The sequence below is a fragment of the Crinia signifera genome, chromosome 4 (assembly GCF_055691185.1).
Source record: "Crinia signifera chromosome 4, ASM5569118v1, whole genome shotgun sequence".
In the NCBI taxonomy this organism is placed as follows: Eukaryota; Metazoa; Chordata; class Amphibia; order Anura; family Myobatrachidae; genus Crinia; species Crinia signifera.
The window spans coordinates 21,416,969-21,443,521 of record NC_139220.1 but is presented as its reverse complement, the minus strand read 5'-3'; the positions used below and the strand labels follow the sequence as shown (position 1 = coordinate 21,443,521).

General features: G+C 46.2%; 1 protein-coding gene across 2 annotated transcripts in view; it reads right to left on the bottom strand.

Moving 5' to 3' along the window:
- LOC146073853 (kinesin-like protein KIF13A) overlaps positions 1–25,010 on the bottom strand; it is a 49,594-nt gene extending 24,584 nt beyond the window's left edge. Inside the window, exons 1-9 of one of the 2 annotated variants that reach the window (XM_083181388.1) lie at positions 24,967–25,010; positions 23,891–24,037; positions 22,129–22,203; positions 21,324–21,406; positions 19,382–19,480; positions 17,723–17,845; positions 14,545–14,678; positions 3,666–3,877; positions 469–546 (exon numbers count right to left, since the gene is read on the bottom strand). In XM_083181388.1, coding sequence (XP_083037514.1) covers positions 469–546; positions 3,666–3,877; positions 14,545–14,678; positions 17,723–17,845; positions 19,382–19,480; positions 21,324–21,406; positions 22,129–22,203; positions 23,891–24,037; positions 24,967–24,975 — 960 coding nt within the window. In that variant the 5' untranslated portion in view covers positions 24,976–25,010. The remainder of the gene's footprint in view (positions 1–468; positions 547–3,665; positions 3,878–14,544; positions 14,679–17,722; positions 17,846–19,381; positions 19,481–21,323; positions 21,407–22,128; positions 22,204–23,890; positions 24,038–24,966) is intronic. The other variant, XM_083181389.1, reaches the window with a different exon arrangement.
- Between the last annotated feature and the right edge of the window lie 1,543 nt (positions 25,011–26,553).

The following is a 26,553-nucleotide window of genomic DNA, read 5'->3' as shown; positions in this document are numbered from 1 at the left end:
TGAGCAGAAAGTGCTAAGCTGGGGAGAGAGGCTGTGCTGTCATTTCTCTACCCACTGCCCAGCTCCCTGCAACTCGAGAGGGGGTGCGGGTCCCTCCAGCAGACCCGGGCCTGGGTAAAAAGTACCTCCCCCCCCCCCCCTCACGACATTACTGCGAGCACTTGCACAGACTGGGAAATCATTCGATAGTCAGCGAGTTGCAAATGGATTTGCAGCTGGCTGCCGATCAGCGATATTGTCGGAAACCATTTGTAGACTGGCACAGAGCGGAATTCTATCTTAACACAGGTCTCTGCAAAATCACCCATCAGCTATCAGGTCTGAATTAGGCCAAAGTTTGACTCCAGAAAGTGTTTCTAGTAGCAACTAATACAGTGAGTGTAGTTACAGACTGGCTAAACTCCAGGTACCCGCTTGGTTCTAGAATACAACGGGGAGCACTTTGATCAGACCGTTCCCTCTCCTCACCTCATGGTGGCACTTTTTCTTTTCTCCAAGTTGTTTGGAAATCTCTCGCTTTTCGTTCCAGCTTTGTTTTTTCACCATCTGTGCAGGAAAAAAAAAACATAAAGTCAGAGGAAATGTATCTTTATCTGCATTTAATGGCTGTGCTGCCTGGCTGCGACCAAGCTAGAAGTGAGTTATTTCCTCAATAATACGTAATGTAGCCGGAGTATGGGGAATTGGAGAGCACGAAGCGGAGAAATGACTGTCTGATCAGTCAGACTAGTGTCTAACAAGTGTTAGTGCCAAGCAGTGAGTCGCGCCCATTACATACTGCATCAAGAAGATTACGGCTTTTAATTAGTTTCAGCAAAGCATGCATACAGGACGGGAGAACTAAATGTTTTTGAAAAGTGGTATCGTGGGGGTCTTACACTTTACACAGGCACTGCCTTCACATTTCTCTTTATTCTTCCTTGAGGCCCCCCTAGATCCATGGGCACTATACACATGTGTGTTTTTCTTGGGGCTAGATTTTTCAAAGCCTGATAGTGATAACGTTGAGAGAGATCATGTACCAACGAATCAGCTTCTGTCATTTATCAAACACTAGTTAAAAGCCTGTCAAAATGACGACTTTTGTAATGTACCTTCACTTTGAGCTGTTACAGTTTTTACTTGCACTTCAAACTGTGACAGTTTTTAGCCCACAAACTTCAACCCCCAGACCCTATCTGCTGCTACATCCAATCTCTGTCTTCACAGCTCCCTCTCTCCATATCCATCAAGTTTGAAACAGATCAGTGTCCCTACAAAAATTGCTTTCACTTTATGTTATGACATCTTTTAGCACACAAAGGAGTCATTTGGTCCATTGAGTGACCTCTAGTGGTCGGTGGCGGTACTTGAGTTTTGCTAATCATTGGCTCATAATGTGTGGCACAATGTAAATTTTGTCTCAATCCGGGTGTCATAATGTGAATTTTTGGCTCCATCCGTGTCATAATGTGTAAGAGGCAAGTATACGATTGTGTTGCATAATGTGTATAAGGGGTATATGGTGTGGTACAATACAGTCAAGGACACATCCTCACCCTTTTTCAGTGGACACACCCCCTTTTCCAGAGTGTTATGTGGCCCTCTAGCTGAAATAATTGCCCAACCCTTGCACTATAGGGTACATTTACTATGACGGGAGGTCTATTGAAGATGTAATGTTGCCTATAGCAACCAATCAGATTCTATTATCTTCTAGAAAGTACTAAATAAATAAGAAGTAACATCTGCCAGTGTCAGGGAATCTGTGAATGTTGGATTTCCCAGATTTTGTGATCCTGGCCAAAAATGATCAGGAACGGTAAATGTAGGATTTAAAATGTAGGATTCCCTGATTTGCTGATGGTTTGCCGATCATCGATGGCCTCTGATCATCAATGACCTCCAATCATTGATTTTGATCAGTGAATAGCAGAATTGTGACAATGATATATAGACCACATAAGTCTATTATGTTATATTACACTACCCGGCCCGGACCCTACAACACCCATCATCTATCAGTAGGGTTTCTGTCCTGTGATCTCTGTGCAGGATACATACGGATGACCGGCGGTCAGAATACCGATGTCAGTATCCCGATGGAGGGAATCCCGACAGGGGCACTCAGAATATTCCCATATTCCTGTGTTTCTCCCTCTTCTGGTAACTGGTCGCTACTAGAATGTGACCATGGTTTGATGTCGCCATCTGGCAGCCATTTTGCCAGGATGAAGATCCTGGTTCCTTGACGATCAATAAAACTTCCTCACAGAAAGTGTGGGGGTATTTATTACATTAAATTGAAATGTACGCAAAAGAAAAAATTACTTTAAATATATCCGTTTGATATATTTAAAGTTCATATCTACGGATGTAAATAAAAGGAGAGTACTTATTATTGCCCTGTTTAGGGCTTTCTCGGTACAATTAGAGCATACAGGATAATCACAGACTCTGTTGTGTACACCGAATGTGTTTACCGTGAGTAAGTGGGACAATGCTTTAAACCAAAGCTTTTTTCAGATAGGCCATTTTCCTTTCCCCTTAGACGGGTTACCATGGCAACTAAACTAGATGGCCTTTGTTTGGGAACAATGTCACCCTTAGGGACATTTCAGAGCAAGCAGGAACTCAGAGATTTATGATGAAAGGAACTACTGTATACACCCAATAAAACACCTGAACACAATGAAAGGGGGAAAAAAACAAGTTGTGATATGTGATTAGCAGCCTCAGCGGAGGCCTCCATTTTGTCGGTGTTCAGAATTGAACTGATTTGTATACAGACGGCAGCTGTGGTAATGATCTTGGATTGTGGCTTAGTAGGGATGGACATAGTAAGGCCTGGCATCAGGCCTGGCATCAGATGGTTGCCAAGTTTCCAACATCAAAGGCAGTTTTGCAATGGCTATTAGCCATCATAATGCAAACCATTTTTACTGTCAACCACTTCTTGGTGTCCGCAGCTGTTCGCCATTGGATGTCCATCACGTGGCAGCATCCAAAGGCTGGGACCCATTTAATTCCGACAGCTCGATAGAAAAAGTACTTTCATCAAATCAGGAATATGGTTGGATGATAACCTTTGGCTTCCGATGTTCATCTGTACTGCTTAGGGGCTGATTCAGTGCCGCTGGTAGCGGATGGGTACCTCATCAGTAGTTACACTTGGCATTAAGGATGAATATTGTGTATTGGGGCTATCACTGTATCACTCTCTTTTTCTCTCTCAGTTGCCCCATCAATGCTGGCTCAACTCACTCTCCTGAATAACGTGTTGCAGGCCTCTGCAGATGTCAATGTAGTGGCGACAGGTAGCGTTACAGAAAAAGGGGGTGTTGCCTCCTTTTTTGGGAGTGCTGAAGCCAGCGTCTGCGCCCTTGTATGAAATCCTAAGGAATCTATTACTAAGGTGACCGATGTTCACGTAGATAATCCGATGATGCATCCTCAGACAAAGCAGCAGATCGAAGAAGCCAGCAGATGGCCTTTATTTACACAATACGCCGCCTATGATATTAGCATATTATGGCACAGCTGCTGCATACACAGACACCACGGCTGTGTGATCTTAATCCATCTCTGAATCAGACTTCGAGAGAATAGTCACAGAGCGGTAGTGCTCCAATGATGTGGTGCAGCATAAGAGGAGTCATGCCTATGATGAGGTCACCACCACTCACCTGTAGTTCTCTCACTGCCTCTGCAAGCTGCCTCACCGCACTCTCTTCCAAAGTGTTATCTGACAGAAGCTTGGATCGCTGACTTTTAATTTGTCCTCTCAACTTCCGTAAACTCTCCTCGGGGTTCCAGAGATTTGCCGACACCTTTTTTGAAAGTCCTCTGACACGGTCAGCTACGGAAAGGGCTGAGAGGATCTCCTTTCCAGAGAGCTCTACAAACATAAAACATTACATGTCAGATGGGGCAGTAGAGAATCTATCGAGAATGCATAAGCTTGGTCATTGTAATGCCAGTAGGCCGGCACACTTTAAGCTACAGAGCTTGAGTAAACAAGGCCAGAGGTGATGGCGAATGTTCAATACACTTCTGATTGCAGAGCATGACTGGTAACATCTGGTACCAATTCATGGAAATAATAATGAGGCAGTGTATGCTGGCACCAGAGGCCCATTGCAAACCAAGTCTTCCACTGCTTTCATCGGCATCCCAAAAACAACATAGTCATTGGGGTTTGACAGTTCTCCATTCCAAGCAATAAAGACTAGGTGGTGTGGTATGGTATGAAGTGATTTGGGCAATGTGCTTTCTTGGTGGGTTCTGACGTGCTCAAGACTTGGTGGTACGGTATGAAGTGATCTAGGAACAGGTGCTTTCTTGCTAGGTTCTGACAAATGCTCAAGACTTTGTGGTGTGGTATGTAGTGATCTGGGCACTTGGGCTTTCTAAGTGAGTCCTGACAAGTGCTCAAGACTTGGTGGTGTGGTATGAAGTGATCTGGGCACTTGGGCTTTCTTGGTGGGTCCTAACAAGTGCTCCAGACTTGGTGGTGTGGTGTGGTATGAAGTGATCCGGGCAATGTGCTTTCTTGGTGAGTCCTGACAAGTGTTTAAGACTTTGTGGTGTGGTTTGAAGTGATCTAGGAACAGGCGCTTTCTTGTTAGGTTCTGACAAAGTCTCAAGACTTGGTGGTGTGGAATGAAGTGATCTGGGCACTTGGGCTTTCTTGGTGGATTCTATTAAGTGCTCCAGAATTGGTGCTGTGGTGTGGTATGACGTGATCTGGGCACTTGTGCTTTCTTGGTGGGTCATACAAAGTCGTCTAGACTTGGTGGCGTGGTGTGGTATGAAGTGATCTGGGCACTTGGGCTTTCTTGGTGGATTCCGACAAGTGCTCTAGAGTTGGTGGTGTCGTATGTAGTGATCTGGGCACTTGTGCTTTCATGGTGGGTCCAGACAAGTGCTCAAGACTTGGGGGTGTGGTGTGTCCTGAGGTATAGTGTGTTCTGCCCCCCCCCCCCCTTCTAAAAAGCTCTCCAAAATCATGATGCAAAACTGTCTCCCTCTGACGCGATGTATACCGTGGTACCATTTACCTTATAATATACTTTTAGAAACAGAGGAGCTGTCTGAGGTGCTGATGGCAATATACGAATACAAAAGCATTTGCTCTAGATTGATTGCCCGATTCAGGTCATTCTTAGTATTTATAAGATGACAAGCGTCTTTGCTGTGCACACAGTCAGTTTTCCTTCAGTGGGTGGGACGGTGCTGTACACTAGGGCTATTTGCATAGAGTATATATATATATGCCATTTTTTTCTCCTTAGACGGGTTACTATGGCAACTAAACTAGATGGCCTTTGTTTAGAAACAATGTCCCCCTTAGGGAAATTTCAGTTCAGACCATGAAGGAATTTAGAGATGTATGATCTGAGAAATTCTACTCCCAATAATATACCTAAGCACAAAGAAAGGGGGAGAAAAGAGTTGTAATATTTGATTGCCAACCACAATATGGATGTTGCTTGAACACAGTGGTGGCTGCCATTTTGTCACTTTTCATTAACAATTAAAGGTGTACATTCCCATACTACTGACTTCTAAAGACAATGTGCAATGTGCAATACAGACACAGAGCAATCATTTGCTACAGTCAGTGTAGCTTTATAAACTCTGCTTTATCTCCACATAAAGGCCACATAATTGGGCAGCCCTGCCTGTTCCGCACTGGCAGATGTGTACCCCCAGTGCGAAGGTTTATCAGAACCAAGGGGTCTATGTACTAAGAGAAAAAGTGGACAGAATAATGTATCGACCAATCAGCTCCTCACTGCCATGGTAAAAGCTGTTTTTGAAAAATGACAGTTAGAAGATGGTCGATTGGTAGTTTATCTCTCTTTCCACTTTATCTCTTTCCAAGGGCTTAGTAAATAGACCCTTAAATCAGGCCACTCTAACGTCCAAACTGCGGTCCATCCGGTGGTGAGGTATGGAAGCAGCTGTCAGACCACGTACGGCCCACAGGATGTAGTTTAGACACCTCTGGTTTAACACATTGTAGATGTAGGTATATTATACTTAGTTACATCATACTTGCCTAATCTCCCAAAATGGCTGGGAGGCTTCTGAAAATCAGGTGACACTCCTACCCCCTGAGAAAGTGGGCAAGTCTCCCGCATCCGCCAACTCCCACCCAACCACAGCCTTCTCCAGCCGCTCAGCCCTGCCTGCAGGCCAGCTCCATTTGCTGACACAGGAGAAGTGGGCGGGACGTTGACGTGATTTGCGGTAAATTGTGCCATTGTAGCCCCTCCCCCAACTTTACAATGCTGGTTATGTGGGCATCGTAAAAGGGGGCGGGACTATGATGATGCAATCATGTTTCACTTCCTGCGCAAGACGGCTGTTCCCTCCCTTCAACTATGCGTTACATCCATTATTGCTCTTTAACCCCTTCCTGACAGAGCCTGTTTTTGCCTTCCTGACAGAGCCCTTTTTTTCAATTCTGACATGTCTCACTTAAGTGGGGATAACTTTTTTTTGCTTTTACTTATCCCAGTGATTTTGAGATTGTTTTTTCGTGACACATTGTACTTCAAGTTAGTGGTAAATTTTCGTCGATACAGTCTGTGTTTTTTTGTGAAAAATACCAAAATATCGTGAAAAAATGGAAAATTTAGCGATTTGCAAAATGTTAAATTTTCTGCTTGTGAGACAAATAATCTTACCACTCAAAATAGTGAATAACTAACATAGACCATATGTCTACTTTATGTTGACATCATTATTTCAACTTCCTTTTAATTTTTTGGGACACTAGGAGGCTTACAATATGAATAGCAAATTCTCAAATTTTCAAGAAAATTTCAAACACTGATTTTTTTAGGGACCAGTTCAGTTCTGATGTGACTTTGAGGGACTTGTATGTGAGACACCCCCATAAATGATGCCATTTCAAAAACTGCACCCCTCACAGTATTCAAAACAGCATTTTGGAAGTTTGTTAACCCTTTAGGTGTTTCACAGGAATTAAAACAAAGTGTAGGTGAAATTTCAAAATTTCTTTTTTTTTGCAGATTTGCAATTTTAATACATTTTTCTAAGGAACACAGTACATTTTACTAGAGAAATGTGACTAAAAATTGATTCCCCCAATTCTTTTGTTTTCATAAATATCCTATATGTGGCCCTAGTGTGCACGGTGACCAAACCACAGGCTTCATAATAGAAGGAGCACCTACTTGATTTTGGAGCCTCCTTTTTATGAGATTATTTTTTAGGCACCATGTAGGTTTCTAGGCACCATAACATGCTAAAAGTTAGGAACCCCCCCACAAGTGACCCCATTTTGCAAACTACACCCCTCAGGGAATTCAGCTAGGGGTATAGTGTACATTTCAAACCCGCAGGGGTTTCACCAATTGTGGTACAACTGGGCAGTGAAAATGAAAAATTATTTTTTTTACACAAAAATGCAGTTCTGGCTCCAAATTTGTCATTTTCAGAAGGTATGAAGGAGACAAAGCACCCCAAAATCTGTGCCCCAATTTCTCCCGAGTACAGCAATGCCTCACATGTGACCAAAAAATACCAGTTGGGTGCATGGCAGGACTCAAAAGGGAAGGAGTGATTTTTGGATTTTGCAGCTCAGATTCTGGTGGAATTTTGGTGGGTGCTATGTCGCATTAGCAAGACCCCCCAAGCACCAATACAGTGGAACCCCCCCACAAGTCACCCCATTTTGCAAACTACACCCCTCAGGGAATTCATCTAGGGGTATAGTGTACATTTCAAACCCCCAGGGGTTTCACCAATTTTGATACAAGTGGGCAGTGAAAATGAAAAATTACATTTTTTTACACAAAAATGCAGTTCTGGCTCAAAATTTTTCATTTTCAGAAGGTATGAAGGAGAAAAAGCACCCCAAAATCTGTGCCCCAATTTCTTCCGAGTACGGCAATGCCTCACATGTGACCAAAAAATACCAGTTGGGTGCATGGCAGGACTCAGAAGGGAAGGAGTGATTTTTGGATTTTGCAGCACAGATTCTGGTGGAATGAATGGTGGGTGCTATGTTGCACCAATACAGTGGAACCCCCCCACAAGTCACCCCATTTTGCAAAGTACACCCCTCAGGGAATTCATCTAGGGGTATAGTGTACATTTCAAACCCCCAGGGGTTTCACCAATTTTGATACAAGTGGGCAGTGAAAATGAAAAATTACATTTTTTTACACAAAAATGCAGTTCTGGCTCACAATTTTTCATTTTCAGAAGGTATGAAGGAGAAAAAGCACCCCAAAATATGTGCCCCAATTTCTTCCGAGTACGGCAATGCCTCACATGTGACCAAAAAATACCAGTTGGGTGCATGGCAGGACTCAGAACGGAAGGAGTGATTTTTGGATTTTGCGGCTCAGATTCTGGTGGAATTTTGGTGGGTGCTATGTCGCATTAGCAAGACCCCCCAAGCACCAATACAGTGGAACCCCCCCACAAGTCACCCCATTTTGAAAACTACACCCCTCAGGGAATTCATCTAGGGGTATAGTGTACATTTAAAACCCCCAGGGGTTTCACCAATTTTGATACAAGTGGGCAGTGAAAAAGAAAAATTACATTTTTTACACAAAAATGCAGTTCTGGCTCAAAATTTTTCATTTTCAGAAGGTATGAAGGAGAAAAAGCACCCCAAAATCTGTGCCCCAATTTCTCCCGAGTACGGCAATGCCTCACATGTGACCAAAAAATACCAGTTGGGTGCATGGCAGGACTCAGAAGGGAAGGAGTGATTTTTGGATTTTGCAGCTCAGATTCTGGTGGAATTTTGGTGGGTGCTATGTCGCATTAGCAAGACCCCCCAAGCACCAATACAGTGGAACCCCCCCACAAGTCACCCCATTTTGCAAAGTACACCCCTCAGGGAATTCATCTAGGGGTATAGTGTACATTTCAAACCCCCAGGGGTTTCACCAATTTTGATACAAGTGGGCAGTGAAAATGAAAAATTACATTTTTTTACACAAAAATGCAGTTCTGGCTCACAATTTTTCATTTTCAGAAGGTATGAAGGAGAAAAAGCACCCCAAAATATGTGCCCCAATTTCTTCCGAGTACGGCAATGCCTCACATGTGACCAAAAAATACCAGTTGGGTGCATGGCAGGACTCAGAACGGAAGGAGTGATTTTTGGATTTTGTGGCTCAGATTCTGGTGGAATTTTGGTGGGTGCTATGTCGCATTAGCAAGACCCCCCAAGCACCAATACAGTGGAACCCCCCCACAAGTCACCCCATTTTGCAAACTACACCCCTCAGGGAATTCATCTAGGGGTATAGTGTACATTTCAAACCCCCAGGGGTTTCACCAATTTTGATACAAGTGGGCAGTGAACATGAAAAATTACATTTTTTACACAAAAATGCAGTTCTGGCTCAAAATTTTTCATTTTCAGAAGGTATGAAGGAGAAAAAGCACCCCAAAATCTGTGCCCCAATTTCTCCCGAGTACGGCAATGCCTCACATGTGACCAAAAAATACCAGTTGGGTGCATGGCAGGACTCAAAAGGGAAGGAGTGATTTTTGGATTTTGCAGCTCAGATTCTGGTGGAATTTTGGTGGGTGCTATGTCGCATTAGCAAGACCCCCCAAGCACCAATACAGTAGAACCCCCCCAAAAGTGACCCCATTTTGCAAACTACACCCCTCAGGGAATTCATCTAGGGGTATAGTGTACATTTAAAACCCCCAGGGGTTTCACCAATTTTGATACAAGTGGGCAGTGAAAAAGAAAAATTACATTTTTTACACAAAAATGCAGTTCTGGCTCAAAATTTTTCATTTTCAGAAGGTATGAAGGAGAAAAAGCACCCCAAAATCTGTGCCCCAATTTCTCCCGAGTACGGCAATGCCTCACATGTGACCAAAAAATACCAGTTGGGTGCATGGCAGGACTCAGAAGGGAAGGAGTGATTTTTGGATTTTGCAGCACAGATTCTGGTGGAATGAATGGTGGGTGCTATGTTGCACCAATACAGTGGAACCCCCCCACAAGTCACCCCATTTTGCAAACTACACCCCTCAGGGAATTCATCTAGGGGTATAGTGTACATTTCAAACCCCCAGGGGTTTCACCAATTTTGATACAAGTGGGCAGTGAAAATGAAAAATTAAATTTTTTTACACAAAAATGCAGTTCTGGCTCAAAATATTTCATTTTCACAAGGAATGAAGGAGACAAAGCACCCCAAAATCTGTGCCCCAATTTCTCCCGAGTACGGCAATGCCTCATGTGTGACCAAAAAGTGGCAGGACTCAGAAGGGAAGGAGTGATATTTGGAGTTTGCAGCACAAATTCTGGTGGAATTTTGGTGGGTGCTATGTCGCATTAGCAAGACCCCCCAAGCACCAATACAGTGGAACCCCCCCACAAGTCACCCCATTTTGAAAACTACACCCCTCAGGGAATTCATCTAGGGGTATAGTGTACATTTAAAACCCCCAGGGGTTTCACCAATTTTGATACAAGTGGGCAGTGAAAAAGAAAAATTACATTTTTTACACAAAAATGCAGTTCTGGCTCAAAATTTTTCATTTTCAGAAGGTATGAAGGAGAAAAAGCACCCCAAAATCTGTGCCCCAATATCTCCCGAGTACGGCAATGCCTCACATGTGACCAAAAAATACCAGTTGGGTGCATGGCAGGACTCAGAAGGGAAGGAGTGATTTTTGGATTTTGCGGCTCAGATTCTGGTGGAATGAATGGTGGGTGCTATGTGGCATTAGCAAGACCCCCGAAGCACGGTGAAATTATGAACCTAATATTCCATAGATGTGTGGTATAATTTAAAACACTCCTTTATACATAGGCCGGGTTTGTCGGGGCAAGTGTCACACTGGAAAATAGTTTGCTTTCTTATTCCCTTTTTATAGCAAACTTTGCACCTTTTTTGTGTCCTGCCCTTTTTTCCAGTGGAGGGGATTTCATCAGGAAAATGCTGCCCTGGTACAATACGGGGGCCAGTACTAGAAGTACTGGGGCCCTCTGCCTGCTGGTTCCCAAATATTAGGCCCTTTATGACTTCCTCTTGAAAGTGCATAAATGTCCCCCTCTGGCCGGTAGAACGGAATAGCACGTAAGCGTTATACAGTGCCATCTGGATGATATACACGGCCACCTTCTTGTACCAGATTTTTGTTTTCCGCAGGGCACTGTACGGCTTCAGTACCTGATCTGAAAGATCCACTCCGCCCATGTACCTATTGTAATCCAGGATACAATTAGGTTTTGAGGTGTGGGTACTGGTACCTCGTACAGGGACGGAGGTGGTACTGTCTCCGTGAATTGTTGTCAGTATAAGGACATCCCTCTTGTCCTTATATTTGACCAACAACATATTTTCGGTGCATATTCCCCTGCTTTCACCCCTTCTCATTACTTGGGCAATGTGCGTTTTTGGGAGGCCTCTTTGGTTCTTGCGCACAGTACCGCAAGCTGCTGTACCTCTTGAACCAAGGGCCTTAAACAGGGGGATGCTAGTGTAAAAGTTATCCACATAGAGGTGATAACCTTTATCCAGGAAGGGGTGCACTAAATCCCAGACAATTTTCCCACTAACACCTACGAGGGAGGGGGGGCATTCTGGCGGTTGAATTCTTGAATCCTTCCCTTCATAAACCCTAAACCTGTGGGTGTACCCTGAGGTGCTTTCACACAGTTTATACATTTTTATGCCATACCTTGCCCTCTTACTGGGAAGGTACTGGCGGAATTTAACCCTTCCTTTAAAATGTATAAGGGACTCGTCGATACAAATAAATTTTTCAGGGATGTACACCTCTTCAAATTTGGCACTGAAATGATCAATGACCGGCCTGACTTTGAATAGCCGGTCAAAGGTGGGATCATCTCTGGGTGGGCACTGTGCATTATCGGTGTAATGTATGAATTTAAGAATTGTCTCAAATCGAGTCCGGGGCATGGCCATACGGTAAAATGGAGTACTGTACAGAACATCTGTACTCCAATATTGCCTAATTTCTGGCTTTTTTACTATGCCCATATGAAACACCAGACCCCAAAACGTCATCATCTCTACTGCATCTACAGGGGTCCACCTAGCAAATGATGACGTGGGGTTTTGAGCAATAAACTGCTGGGCATATAAATTAGTTTGGTCCACCATTAAATTTATAAAATCATCAGAGAAAAATAATTTGAAAAAGTCAATTTCTCTGAGACCTGTGGAATCAAATTGGATTCCTGGCATGGCCAAAAACTCAGGAACCTGGGGCTCAAAATTGTCTGGTGGTGGGGTCCATACTAGATCAATTATTGGGGGGGGGAATCTCAGCTGATCTACGGGGGCGTCTTTGAGGGGGTCCCTCATCAGCAGAGGAGGAAGAGGAGCTTAAGGCAAATCCTTCAAATTCCCCGCTTGCATCACTGGCTGTGTCAGAGTCAGAAGCAAGCATGGCATATGCCTCCTCCACTGAATACATTCTCCTGGATGATTGGGAGGACATTTGGGAGGACATTTGGGAGGACATTTGGGATGCCATTTTTATTTTTGTGTTACCGGTAGTGAAATGTTTCAACACGTGTATAGTGTAGGGGGGGGCACAAACTTTATTTCAATCCGGGGGGTATGTAGTGTGTAGTGTGTATGTGGTGCAGAAAAAAAAAAAAATACTTTATACCAATAAAAAAAAAAAAAAATGAAGGGGTTAAAAAAAAAAAAAAGGAAGGGGTTAAAAAAAAAAAGGTCCTGCGCCAAAAATTGAGCACAGATGTTGGTCAGTAACGTCTGTCACTGAACAGCGCTCAAAGGCAACAGGAATTTGATCAAAAAAAAAAAAAAAAATAGATCAACCCTGTGCCGAAAGAGATGATCAGTGATGTACGTCACTGATCAGCGCACAGCGGCCACAGGACACCCACAAAATCACAGTGTGTGTAAAAAAAAAAATTAAAAAAATACCCCACAGCACACACACAAAAAAAAAAGGTGATCAGTGATGCGACACTGATTACCAGTGAGGTGCAGCAGGTGCACAACCTTTGGTGCAACTGACAGGTATATATAAAAAAAAAAAAACCTCTGTACCCCCAAAAAAGTTGCTGATCACCTCAGATATAGTGATCAGCACAAAAGGCGGGGACAGCAGACACAAAATTTAGCACTCTCTATCACTATCTCTCTCTATCTCTCTATCTCTCACTATCTAACACTATCTAACACTCTATGACACTGCAGCAGCAGCACTCACAGGTATATCTATATATAAAAAAAAACCTGCGCCCCCAAAAAGTTACTGATCAGTTAATTTATACTGATCAGCACAAAAGGAGGGGGCAGCAGTCAGTTATATAAAAAATATATAGCACAATCTGTCACTATCTCTCTCTATCTCTCTCTATCTCTCTCTCTCTATCTCTCTCTATCTCTCTATAACTATCACACTGCAGCAGCACAAAATATAGCACTCTGTCAGTAGGCCTCTCTCTCTATCTCTCTCTCTCTATCTCTCTCTCTCTATCTATAACTATATCACACTGCAGCAGCACAAAATATAGCACTCTCTGACACTATCTCTCTCTCTATCTCTCTCTATCTCTCTCTATCTCTCTCTATCTCTCTCTCTATCTCTCTCTCTCTATCTCTCTCTATCTCTCTCTATCTATCTCTATCTATCTCTCTATCTATCTAGCTAATACTAATACAGTGCAGCAGCACAATATCACAGTATGGCACAATTATTGCACAGGATCCAGGAAGCAATCAGCAGCGATCAGGTAAGTATTGCAGCAAGTATTTCTGCTCAGTATGGCGGCAGGGGGGTACGGTGACCGCACTGCACGCTTTCCAGACCGGAATGGCGTCTGCAGTGCAGTCACCGTTAGTTTAAATCTCCCTCCTTGGCTGTGATTGGTCCGTCGGTCCGACGGACCAATCACGGCCTTTGGGGGCGGGCGGGGTGAGGTGGGGTGACACCAGTGTCACCCTTACACCCCGCGGTGATTGGTGCTGTACTTTACAGCACCAATCACCTCTGATCCCGTGTCACCGGCGAACGTTATTCGCCGGTGACACAGGAAAACGCTGTGAATGGCTGTTCACACTGAACAGCCAATCACAGCGATCGCCGACGGGGGGGCGGCATCGCAGCCCCCCCGGGGCATGCACGGACATGTCTGCTGTCAGGGACAGCAGACATGTTGAAACTGTCACCGCGTCTATAGACGCGGTGACAGTTTAAATCCATGACGTACATTTACGCCATGTGTCGGGAAGTGCTTCCCGACCATGACGTAAATGTACGTCAAATGTCGGGAAGGGGTTAAAGGAGAGTTCTAAGGGGGAAAATTACTAAGATGGGAGTTCTGTTTCATCTGGCAACCAATCAGTATTTACTTCTTATTTATTTAGCACCATCTAGAAGATAATAGATAGCATGTGATCTGAAATAGAAGTCCCACCTCCCCCCCCCCCCCCCCCCCCAGCGTGAAAGCACTGATATACTGTACATCACAAAGTTAATATAGATTTGTGTAAATAATAATTAAAAATACATTTTGCTGCCACTTAAATTAGTTACCTTCAACATTTAAGCAGGTCAGCAAAACAGTCAGACTGTTCCCCTCCAGGGCCTCTCGTAAGAGCAGCGGAAGTAGCCTCTCGTTCCGCTCCAGATCCGCTTTCTCTATCACATTCAATAGCGACCACGCGGCGCTACAACAGAAAGCAACTCGTAAGTAACCGTAACCACCATTCCTCTGCAATCATACCCCGGGGTTAACCGTATACACCAGATCTAGCATCACAATGGGCCTAATTCAGACCTGACAGCAAGGCTGCGATATTTGTAACTGGACAAAACCATGCTGCACTGCAGGTGGGGCAGATGTACCAGGTGCAGAGAGAGTTACATTTGGGTGGGGTGTGTTCATACTGAAAATCTAAATGATAGTGTAAGAATAAAGCAGCCAGTATTCACCCTGCACAGAAACAATAAAATAACTCGCCCAAATCTAACTCTCTCTGCACCTGTTACAACTGCCCCACCTGCAGCGCAGCATGGATTTGTCCATCTGCAAAGGTTGCAGCCTTGCTAAGTGGTTTGAATTAGGCCCATTATCCGCTCTAATACCGAGTAACACTAGACCTTGAACTTCATGGCGGAGAGTAAAACAAAAAAGAACAAGTACCGATGTACCTGGACAAACCATACAAGGGGAGCAAATACATGTATTGTTTTAGCATGCAGCGTAAATACTGGCTGCTTTTCCATGTACACCATGGCCATTAATCTGGTTGCTTCGCTTCGGATGTCGGCTGCCCGCCCATTTCCTTACCAGCGTGCACGGATCTGTAAGTCACTTGAAAGTCCCTTTTATATGCGTGCACCTTTCACATCTTTCGATGGTCGTCGACCACTGAAATATGTGGGAGGTTCCCTCTGACCTGCAAATGGATGTTACTGTGTAACATTCATTCGCAAACCCCTGCGTGCGAATAGCCCTTGCGAATGGGTGGCACCAGCCAACCATTCACAAGGCAGGGTTTGGTGGACTTTGAGAATTTGCAGCCTTGCGATTCAACCAGAATAACCCCCAATATGTGCAGACCCAGATACAAATAATAATGATTTCTGTAAAGACTGACATCTGGGAATGTTTCCTCTCCCCGCCAGAGTGCAGGCACAACGTACTGTATGGAGAGATGTTCCTCTAGGCACTTTGTACTCACTGTACTTTCCTTGGCTGACATATGTGAGATATGTGTCTGCTAACCGCGCAGTGTAATCACAAGCGCTGTCTGGACTGGAGGCCCCTGGGATGTCTCAGCCGGTTATCAATGATGTCTGCCGACCTGTCAGTGTCAAGGGTAAGTACAGAGCAAGGTCTGCTCACCCCCAATGCCAGGTAATACTAAGTGAGAAGTCTTTTGGGCAGAGACAAAAATATGTTTTATAAGAAATAATGGCCCTTATTCATATCTGATCGCAGTACAAATTTGTTCTCAAAACGGGCAAAATCATGTGCACTGCAGGTGGGGCAGATGTAACATGTGCAGAGAGAGAGTTCGATTTCGCAATGGCTTGCGAAAAAATATCGTTGATCGCCGTCCAGCTGCAAATCGCCATACGCCACTCGCTCACCAGCAAATGATTTTCCCAGTCTGTGCAAGTGTGCGTAACTATGACCCTTCCACCAATGTGTGATAAAATCAGGCTGATCGGGGCCGGAGCTGACGTCATACACCCTCCTTCACTGTATGTCCCCCATTCACTGTATGTTCCCCACTCTGCACCCATTCACTCTGTCCCCCAGCCTGCCCCCCTTCTCTTAATGTCCATCAGTGCCTCCATTTATTGTATGACCCCCATACACTATGTACCCCACTCTGCCCCCATTCACTGTATGTCCCCCAGCCTGCCCCGGCTCCCCCTTCTCTGAGTTGCCATCACTGCCTCCATTCACTGTATGTCCCCCAGCCTGACCCTCCTTCACTGTATGTCCCCCACTCTGCCCCCTCCCTTCTCTGTATGTTTCCCAGCCCCTTGTGTGAGCCAGAGGAAGGAGAGGCAAAGCAGGAACTGCAAGGACAGGAGATGCTTGGGCTCCCACTGCTGCCCTCCTCCGCTCTGCATGTTACGGGAGCAAGCTTCCCCCTTGCTGCCCCCTCCCCAAACACTGCTGTCACTGTGATTGTGGAGTAGGGTGATATATGATTGCAGCAGCAGGGGTAGGACGCCAAACACATCTGACTGTGGTGGCCGGTACCTCCTCACTGCAGCAGACAGCAAGGTAAAGGCGCTCTCGCCGGGGCCCCACCTTTAGTGTCCCGTGCTTCCCACATCTGTTGCTCTGCCCGCTTCCAGCTGGAGGCTGCGGGCCGCTTGAAATGACAGCACGGGCCGCATTTGGCTCCCGGGCCTGACTTTGGACATGCCTGCACTAGGTTATCAGTGATGATGTGGGACGTGTCTGGTGTGTTGTATTAATGGAAAGGGATTTTTTTACGGGATCCAAACGGTCAGTATCCTGATGTTGGAATCCCGATTGCCGGTGCTCCGAGGAGGGGATCCAGACTCACAGGGGCCATTCTCCCTTGTGGGGGTCCACGACCCCCATAGAGGGAGAATAGAACCTGTGGCGAGCCACCGAGCCCGCAGCATGACGAGCACAGCGTGCCCGCGAGGGGCTTCTTTGCGCTCGCCCCCCCTTTCAGAGCACTGGCAGTTGGAATTCCGACGTCGGGATTCTCCCTGTCAGACCGCCATACCACCCCCTTTTTTTACATGCAGATGGGAATTAAGAGGGTTATATCAAACTTGTATATACACTTTAATGTTCCCCAAAATACCGCAGATGCTTTTATTTGATGACATACCCCGGCTGGCTTTCATTTTCCCATTAGTTTGAAAAGTTGCGAACCATTTCACACCGTGTAACTGTCCCCAATACTTTGCTTATGGTCCCTATGGCTGCTGTCTTATTTGTCACAATCTGGGGGTTCGGGATGATTTCCTTTCATAAGACGAACTCTGTAAATCAAGGCATGACAACTGCAAAGTTCTGTTTCTAATTCATTTATAAGGGAATCGGGAGCTTGCATCACAAATATAACATGCAAAATAAGGGTGAACCCCGCTGCTAATTGAATCAGCCCCTAAGTGTAACCAGCTTCATAGCGAGACCTTCGCATGAAAACTTTATAAGGTAACAGTATGACTCTCCCAGGTGAGCGGGGCTCGGATATAAGATACATACATATTTTCATTGGCCTGCAAAGTCTTCTCACTTAGTTCAAAAATCTTCACCACGGAGCGAACATAAAGTGGCCGTCCGCTGTCCCCTCTGTCGCTGCGTTCCACTGTGACCTTAAACAGGGTGCTGCCAATGAAGAAACACGTGTTTGTAAATATAAGTGTACAGATGTCTTTTGTTTCACCATCACAAGTCAAAAATGTTTGAATTCTACAGAGAAAACATACAAAGAAGCTTTGTGCTCTAATCCCGGCTCAATTCAATTACAAAGGCAAATTAGGCAAAATCCTAGAGCAGCAATCATCACGGAGCACTATAAAAATGGTTGTACTTGATTTTAGGGGTATATGGATGATTGACACTGTCTAGCAGTGGTGGAACTTGTGGCTGGTCGGCCCAGGAGCAAAAATATAACTTGGGCCCCGCTCCTCCACCCCAACCCAAGTTCACAATATGCAACACGGCAGTGGGTGACTGGGAGAGAGAGAGTGACAGGGAGAGGCAGAGGATCACAGCGGGAGACAAAGGGTGACAGGGAGTTGCAGTCGTAGGCAATGGGTGACAGAGAGAAGTAGAGTGTGATAGAGAGAGGCAGAGGATCACAGGGGGTGGCAGAGTGGGACAGGGAGAGGCAGAGGGTGACGGGGAGGCAAAGGGGGACAGGGAAAAACAGTGGGCTAAGAGCCCTGAGGACTAAGGGGCAGCAGTGGGCCCTTTAGACCTCAGGGGCCCTTGTGTACTGCACCAATTGTAGTTCCGCTTCTGGTGTCAATAGGTTGACTATTGATAGCATCACTATCTATTGTCTTTAGTATGTGGTGAGTGAAGTGAGTCCATGAGGGTACATTTGGAGTCCATGTTCCGACCTTGCTCCTCCCCCTGTTGTTACATGGTAGTGATATCAGGGGTCCAAGATATAGACTCAACCCATTATGCCAAAGATATATTCACCCACAAACCGTAACCTGATTCACCATGTGCAAAATTTGTTAGTTATGTACTAGTCGGGTGTCGGATGATGCTCCGACATTCAGGATTCCAATGGTCAGTATATATATATATATATATCATCAGAATCCGGACTGTTAAATGCCCGACAGTCGAGATCCTGCAAGGGGCTTCAACGCGCTCACCCCCCCTGTACCAGTAGTCGGGATTCCGGTTTCAATGATGCAGATTATTGATCAAAGGGTGTTGGAAATGTTGCTGCACTATAAATATTGAATGTAGCTTAAGCAATAAGGAGCAATAGTGTATTAATAAAAATAATAAACTCAGGAATTGTACTGTATACTCTACACCAGCTGAAAGTAGAGATGTGGCGTCCGTTTTCCAGAAATCAAATCCACTCATATTTTGTAGATTCAAACCAAAACCCAGAACCGCATCTCCTGGGGAGATCTGATTCAAACTGCATCCCGGTTCAGATCTTCCCGCAGTTCGAAATTTTCACTTTAAATATGATTAAAAATATAAAGATTTTTTTTTAATCAATGATTATTATTTATTATTGATATTTACCAGATCCAAAAACTAAATCTAAAACAAAACACTCGAGAATGGTTTTTCTAAAACCAAAATACGATGATGAATTTTGACCAAAAACAATGCACGCGGGTCTGGGCACATCTCTACCTCAAACTGATTTGATTTCTGACACACCTGTAACTTTGGTCCTCCAGCTGTTCCCGTCCGCAGAGATACAAACTGTAGGCGTCCTCCGGGCTGGTTACAATTATTTCGCTGGCTCCATCAACGGCCCTGGAACCCAAGGGTTTGGTTACTTGTCATTTTACTGGAAGTCAAATTGGAAAGGGACAAACTGAATCCATCCCAACTTTAGAAACTCCTGTGGCGGGACCTCCGAGCGCGCCCGAAATTTGGGGGCATGGCCTGGTGGCAAGGGGCGTGGCCAACAAATTGCTTCGCTCCCGCAACGCCCCCAGTTTTGTCCCTGTGGGCGCGCGGCCATTGGCTCTGTGAGCTTCTGGCCATGCCTCCAGCCCCTCTTCCTGTGGGAATAGTCGCTGTGCGCACAGCCTCTCTTCACCGGAGCTTATTCCATGAATTGATCACTGCATTGATCGCCAAGGAACAAGTGGTAATATTACTAGAGCACAAAGGGCCTTATTCAGACCTGTTTGCCAGGTGGCATATAATTGCAGCCTAACAAACAGGTAAAAGCCGACCGAAAGCTGCACCCCCCCGGCACCCAAATCCTGTAACTGGCATGCAAGTGGATGTGCGCGCGAACACCTACCCTTGCATGCGTCCGAAAGGAGAAGTCATTCGAGGGTCACTGGCCATCAAATGATTTCTTCGGCCTTCGCTTTGAAAAGTCTATACTTGCTTTTTAGATGCCCGCAGATCGCTGAATTGGGGGCGGGCACTGATGTCATGTGATGTCAGCCGCCTGCACCAAGCAGACATTGCCACACCTGCCTTCTCAGGGGACCGCCCAGCGTTTTTATGGGATGCCCCCAAAACGCTGGGTGTTCCCCTGCTCCAGCCCCCCCGCCTTCCCGCTTCCCTCCTTTCACAGTGTGAACGCCTCGGGGTTTTACACATGTGCAAACACCTCCCCACCATCAAAAATGGGGCCAGATTGAGACCCGAATGAACGGGTCTGAATCGGCCCTAAAGTGTACAAAGGGCCTGACTCTTGAGTGGAACTTGAGTCACTTGCTTTTCAGGCAGCCCCTGCACCAGTGCCAGATTAAGTCTTCGGGGGGCCCGGGGCACTTTAGATAGGGTGCCCCCTTGACCTCACAGTCCCAGTGCTGCCTCTGATTAAAAACCCTCCCATGACTAGGCTGCTGCTGCTGTTCTCCATGGGCCTGAGAAGCATGTAATGAGCTCCACTAATCAGAGCTCAGCAAAACGTCTCAGCCTCTGCCCTCTGGTGCAGTGTCATGGGACTTAGTCAACTCCCAGTAATGCACTGCACACTTGTGCAGTCAGTGTGCCTTGGCACCCCATGCTCAGCACCATTAATCATTGTACAATTTTTTTTACATACATGCCAACCACAGGGGGCCCCTAGCTAGAGGGTGCCCAGGGGAACTGGCCCCTTTTGCCCCTGCTTTAATCCGGCCCTGTCCTGCACCCCCAGAAAAGTGGCCATCATTAGTTTCGGGAAATACACCCACACTTCTCCAGGTGTACAAACTCCGTCTGCATGCCAAAACAAGGGGTCGGCCTACGATCCCCTGTGACTCCCATAAGAAACATCTGTTCCGCATGCCCATGCACTATCTGCCCAGATACACCCATGCCACGAAAGGACAGATCTGGGAACACACAGACTGAACCGCCCCGGAACCCCTGTCTGCATGAAGGACGGCCATCATTGCTATTGCCATCGATGGCAATATTGCAACTGGCCATTGATAGTGCTAAACTATGCAATGGATGGCCATTGATATTTTACCTATCGATGGTCATCCATTTTATTTGACTGTAGGCCAATCAAAACACAGGGCGGGGCTATGCTCTGTGTCCCTGCACTTTGAAAAAAAAACAGCACAACATCGGTTTTGCTGTACCATCGATGGAGGGAAACCATCTTTACATTGAACGGTTGCTTATGTGGTTTTGTACTTACGATCCAAGCCCAGAAATGTACACGGCTGCCAGGTCTTGGTTGCAGGGATTAAATAAATCCATGGCTTTTCCATCTGGATTAAACTGAAATATGAACATGTTGTTAGGTATGGTGACTGCAGGGTGCTATAGGAGAAAATGAATAAGGGTCTGCTGTAGGTTTCTGGACACACTGAGCTAATGCACTTGTAGCGCCCCCTGTAATGCCAGTGTGCATGCGTGCTCAGGGAATTGCCGCTTATACTGCACATGTGCGGGTATCGAAGGCCTCATTGTTGTATCTGTAGTGGCCGGCTTGTGGGAGCCCATGGGTCACAGAGCCGGCCGATGATGTTGCAGGTGGTCCGATTTTGTGTCCTAGGACGCACACAGATCACTACTGCAAGCATCTACTTATATCAGACGCCACCTGCTACATTACCACAATAGTGCATGGCTGCTGCTGATTGGCTCTTCCAGGTAGCATTACAGGGAGTGCAAGATCCCCCAGGCTCAGTGCTCACCAGCCCCCTCCTCTAAGAAAAACCCTTGGATTATTGTATGCACCCAATTTACCTACCTAGATCTTCCATTGCACTAGACAGCATACCTACCAACCTCCTGAAAGTCAGACAGATGTGCCAACTGCCGGGCATTGGGTCAGACCAATCCCAAACCAGTACTGCCTGCCCAGGTGCAGTCAAGTGACCGACCTGCATGCATGTCCAAAAAGGGGCGTGGCTTTGCAGACAGGGCCATGGCCTCACGTGAGCCCCAGTGACATCACTGAAGGGGGTGTGACCTTGCCGGAGACCATTGCTACATACCTGCAGAAATGCTGCTGTAATGAGGAATTCTTCATTGTTCGGTGAATGGATGCCTTGGAATATTTGCTCCAGAGCCTAAACAATTATATATATAGAATTTGTTATGTTAGGAACTCATTATGTGCAAATTTGTGTTACCCATTTTTCAGCACACCTACAAAATGGGGGTGACATGCCCCCCCACAGCATGCGTATGAGGGTATGGGTCATAGAGTCGACACTATGAAGGTCGAGGTCGACCACTAAAGGTCGATAGGGCTTAGGTTGACACATAAGTTAACAATGGGAAGGTTAACAGTCAAAAGGTCATCATGTTTTTTACATTAATAATAACGCCAGATTCAGTGAGTCCTGTTATAATAACGCCAGTTTCAGCGAGCCCTGTGATAATAATGCCAGCGTCAGCAAGCCCTGTGATAATAACATTGGCTTCAGCGAGCCCTGTGACAATAATGCCAGCGTCAGCAAGCCCTGTGATAATAACACCAGCTTTAGTGAGCCCTGTGATAATAACACCAGCTTCAGCGAGTCCTGTGATAATAACACCAGCTTCAGTGAGCCCTGTGATAATAACACCAGCTTCAGCGAGTCCTGTGATAATAACGCCAGCTTCAGTGAGCCCTGTGATAATAACGCCAGCTTAAGCAAGCCCTGTGATATTTACGCTAGCTTCAGCAATTCCTGTTATAATCACACAAGTTTCAGCCATCCCTGTGGAAACATTAGCTTCAGCGAGCCCTGTGATAATAACACCAGCTTCAGGGAGCCCAGTGATATTAACGGCAGCTTCAACAAGACCTGTGATAATAACACCAACTTAAGGGAGCCCTGTGATAATAACGCCAGCTTCAGCGAGCCCTGTGATAATAACAATAGCTTCAGTTAGCCCTGTGATAATAACGCCAGCTTCAGCAAGCCCTGTAATAATAATACCAGCTTCAGCGAGCCCTGAGTTAATAACACTAACTTCAGAGAGCCCTGTGATAATAACACCAGCTTCATCCAGCCCTGAGATAATGCCAGCTTCAGCGAGCCCTGTGATAATAACGCCAGCTTCAGCGAGTCCTGTGATAATAACACCAGCTTCAGTGAGCCCTGTGATAATAACACCAGCTTCAGCGAGTCCTGTGATAATAACGCCAGCTTCAGTGAGCCCTGTGATAATAACGCCAGCTTAAGCAAGCCCTGTGATATTTACGCTAGCTTCAGCAATTCCTGTTATAATCACACAAGTTTCAGCCATCCCTGTGGAAACATTAGCTTCAGCGAGCCCTGTGATAATAACACCAGCTTCAGGGAGCCCAGTGATATTAACGGCAGCTTCAACAAGACCTGTGATAATCACACCAACTTAAGGGAGCCCTGTGATAATAACGCCAGCTTCAGCGAGCCCTGTGATAATAACAATAGCTTCAGTTAGCCCTGTGATAATAACGCCAGCTTCAGCAAGCCCTGTAATAATAATACCAGCTTCAGCGAGCCCTGAGTTAATAACACTAACTTCCTATAGCCCTGTGATAATAACACCAGCTTCATCCAGCCCTGAGATAATGCCAGCTTCAGCGAGCCCTGGGATAATAACGCCAGCTTCAGCTGGCAAATCACAGGGCTCACATGCGAATTCCCTACCCAGGCACAGCTTTCTCTACCCCATCACTGTCATGCTGAACTCATCCCTACAAATATCTCATGTATGTAAATGTGAAGGATTATAAGGAAAGCAGATGACAGAGGATGAAAGACTTATAAAGAGTCTTAATACCTGATATATTAGTCCAAACTGATTCCCGTCTTCACCACTTACAAATTTCCTACCATGGCTGCAACATCCATGTAGTAGAATAGATACATTGTATCCCGATGTAATGGTGTTAAACATGGATGAAATTAGCTCAAAGAATATCTTGCCCTGCAAAGAGCAGATTGTAGAGAAATACAAAATTCCAGACATGCACCTTACACAGCAAAGATAGTATTACAACTCTAAATCACAGTGCACCATCCTCATCGAGAGATTTTTAACACTTATTTCCATATTGCAATAATGTACAAAGAATGTAATAGAACAGCCAGATAATGACGATTAGAAGAAGCATAATCTGCCATTCCGAAACCCACCCCCATTGCAATCAGACAGGGGTCAGTCCCCGCACCCTGGAATTAAGATGTAATGTTCCCATCCAGTGATGGCTCCACAGGTGGGGTTCAAATTGAGAAGCCACACCAACTGCCAGTCAATCCTGGCTGGCAATGGGTGGCAGCGTATGAAGTGGCAGTTGGTGTGACTTCCTTATCTGAATTTTGCTGCGGAATTTGTGTGCGCTATAGAAGAACCTTTTAATAAATAAATACATTTTGGACTGCACTGCAGCCCCTATCTGGATTCGCCACTGTTTCCATCTCTATAGCTAGGCACACACTACACGTATTGTCATACACCCAGAGCACCCAATCCTCAGGGGAACCAGCCAGCACATAGATTACATGCACTATATCCATAACCTCCAACACCTGAAAAGCAAGTCCGGTACAAATTCAGAAAGGGGGCGTTCCCACAAGTAAAGGAGGAGTGGCCATGCCCCCTTTCCTATACTTACAATGGGTAGTTGGAGACCCCCCAAAAATGGTACAGACCATAAAAACGGTACTGTACTTGCCAAAAAGGTACAGTTGGAGGGAATGTATATGGTTGGCGTGGCTCTGCAGTGATCTAATGCATCGACTTTGGCTATAAAAGAAGTCTAATAAGTAACTGCAATTTAGGGAATGTATACAAAGCTTACAGTCCTGCCTGTATATAAACTACAGTAACGTCCCCCCATAGACAATGTGACTCACCTGTCCCATGTTGAAACTGAATACACCATCAAAGGTGAAATGGTATTCCTGAAAACACATAGGAATAGATCAATTCAATGGTTCCGTCAGGTAAAAGGATTACAGGGCATCACCAATTGTTGCCCAGCATGCCCTACACAGGGGGAGGCTGAGAGATACAGGGGGGGAGAGGACTGAAGCTAAGAGGCCAGGGGGAGGCTGAGTGACACAGGGGGAGGCTGAGAGATACAGGGGGAAAGGACTGCAGATAAGAGGCCAGGGGGAGGCTGAGAGACACAGGGGGAGGCTGAGAGGTACAGGGGGAGAGGACTGAAGCTAAGAGGCCAGGGGGAGGCTGAGAGACACAGGGGGAGGCTGAGAGACACAGGGGGGGCTGAGAGATACAGGGGGAGAGGACTGAAGCTAAGAGGCCAGGGGGAGGCTGAGAGACACAGGGGGAGGCTGAGAGGTACAGGGGGGAGAGGACTGAAGCTAAGAGGCCAGGGGGAGGCTGAGAGATACAGGGGGAGAGGACTGAAGCTAAGAGGCCAGGAGGAGGTTGAGAGACACAGGGGGAGGCTGAGAGATACAGGGGGAGAGGACTGAAGCTGAGAGATACAAGGGGATGCTGAGAGATACAGGGGGAGAGGACTGAAGCTAAGAGGCCAGGGAGAGGCTGAGAGACACAGGGGGACGCTGAGAGGTACAAGGGGAGAGGACTGAAGCTAAGAGGACAGGGGGAGGCTGAGAGACACATGGGGGAAGGATACTGACAAACATGGGTGAGATGATTGCATGGCTGGAGATGGAGAGACACGGGGCAATGTGGCTGGAGACACAGGGATGGTGTTGGAGAGGCTGGCAAAAGACGGGGATAAACCAATGTCTGACCAGTCTGTACCCAACGGGGAGCAATAGGGGACCCCAGAAACTTGAGTGTATCATGCCCTAAGATTTCAGTTGCTGGCCCTGCCTGGTAAGACCCATCGGGACCCATGCACAACATCCCAGATACATTTGCAGGTTCCTGATGGTTTACCAGTACCCTCCTGTGATCCCTACAATGTATTGACCAATAGGTCGATCACTAGTGGTCGGCAGCGTCTAGTTAGATGCTTAAACTTGGTCGACGGCATCTAGAGAGACAGTGACACCAGATCGACGCAAGTGAACGGTCAATGGGAACATGGTCAACAGTAGCAAGGTGCCGAATGTCAGAGGGTTCCCCATGGACACTGTATATGCGCACAGTATCGATCCTTCACTTGCGTTGATCTAGCGTCACTATATATCTAGATGCGGTCAACCGAGTTTAGGCGTCTAAAGTTGGGTAAACACCATGACGACCCGCTCACGATGATGCGGGGGGGCACGAGCCGCTCACGATGTGCACCGTGAGCGGGTCCGATCTGATGGTGACCCGCACTCGGGAGTATGGTCGTTCTTCAGATCCTACCTGCAGCAGGTAGGATCTGAAGAATGACCGACCCGCGGGACCGCGCATCGGATCGGTATCGGTCCACACCAGGACAGAAAAGGGCCCAATCACCACACTATCTACATCCAATCGGTCGGAACTGGATCAAGATTGATGGGATCGGACCCTTG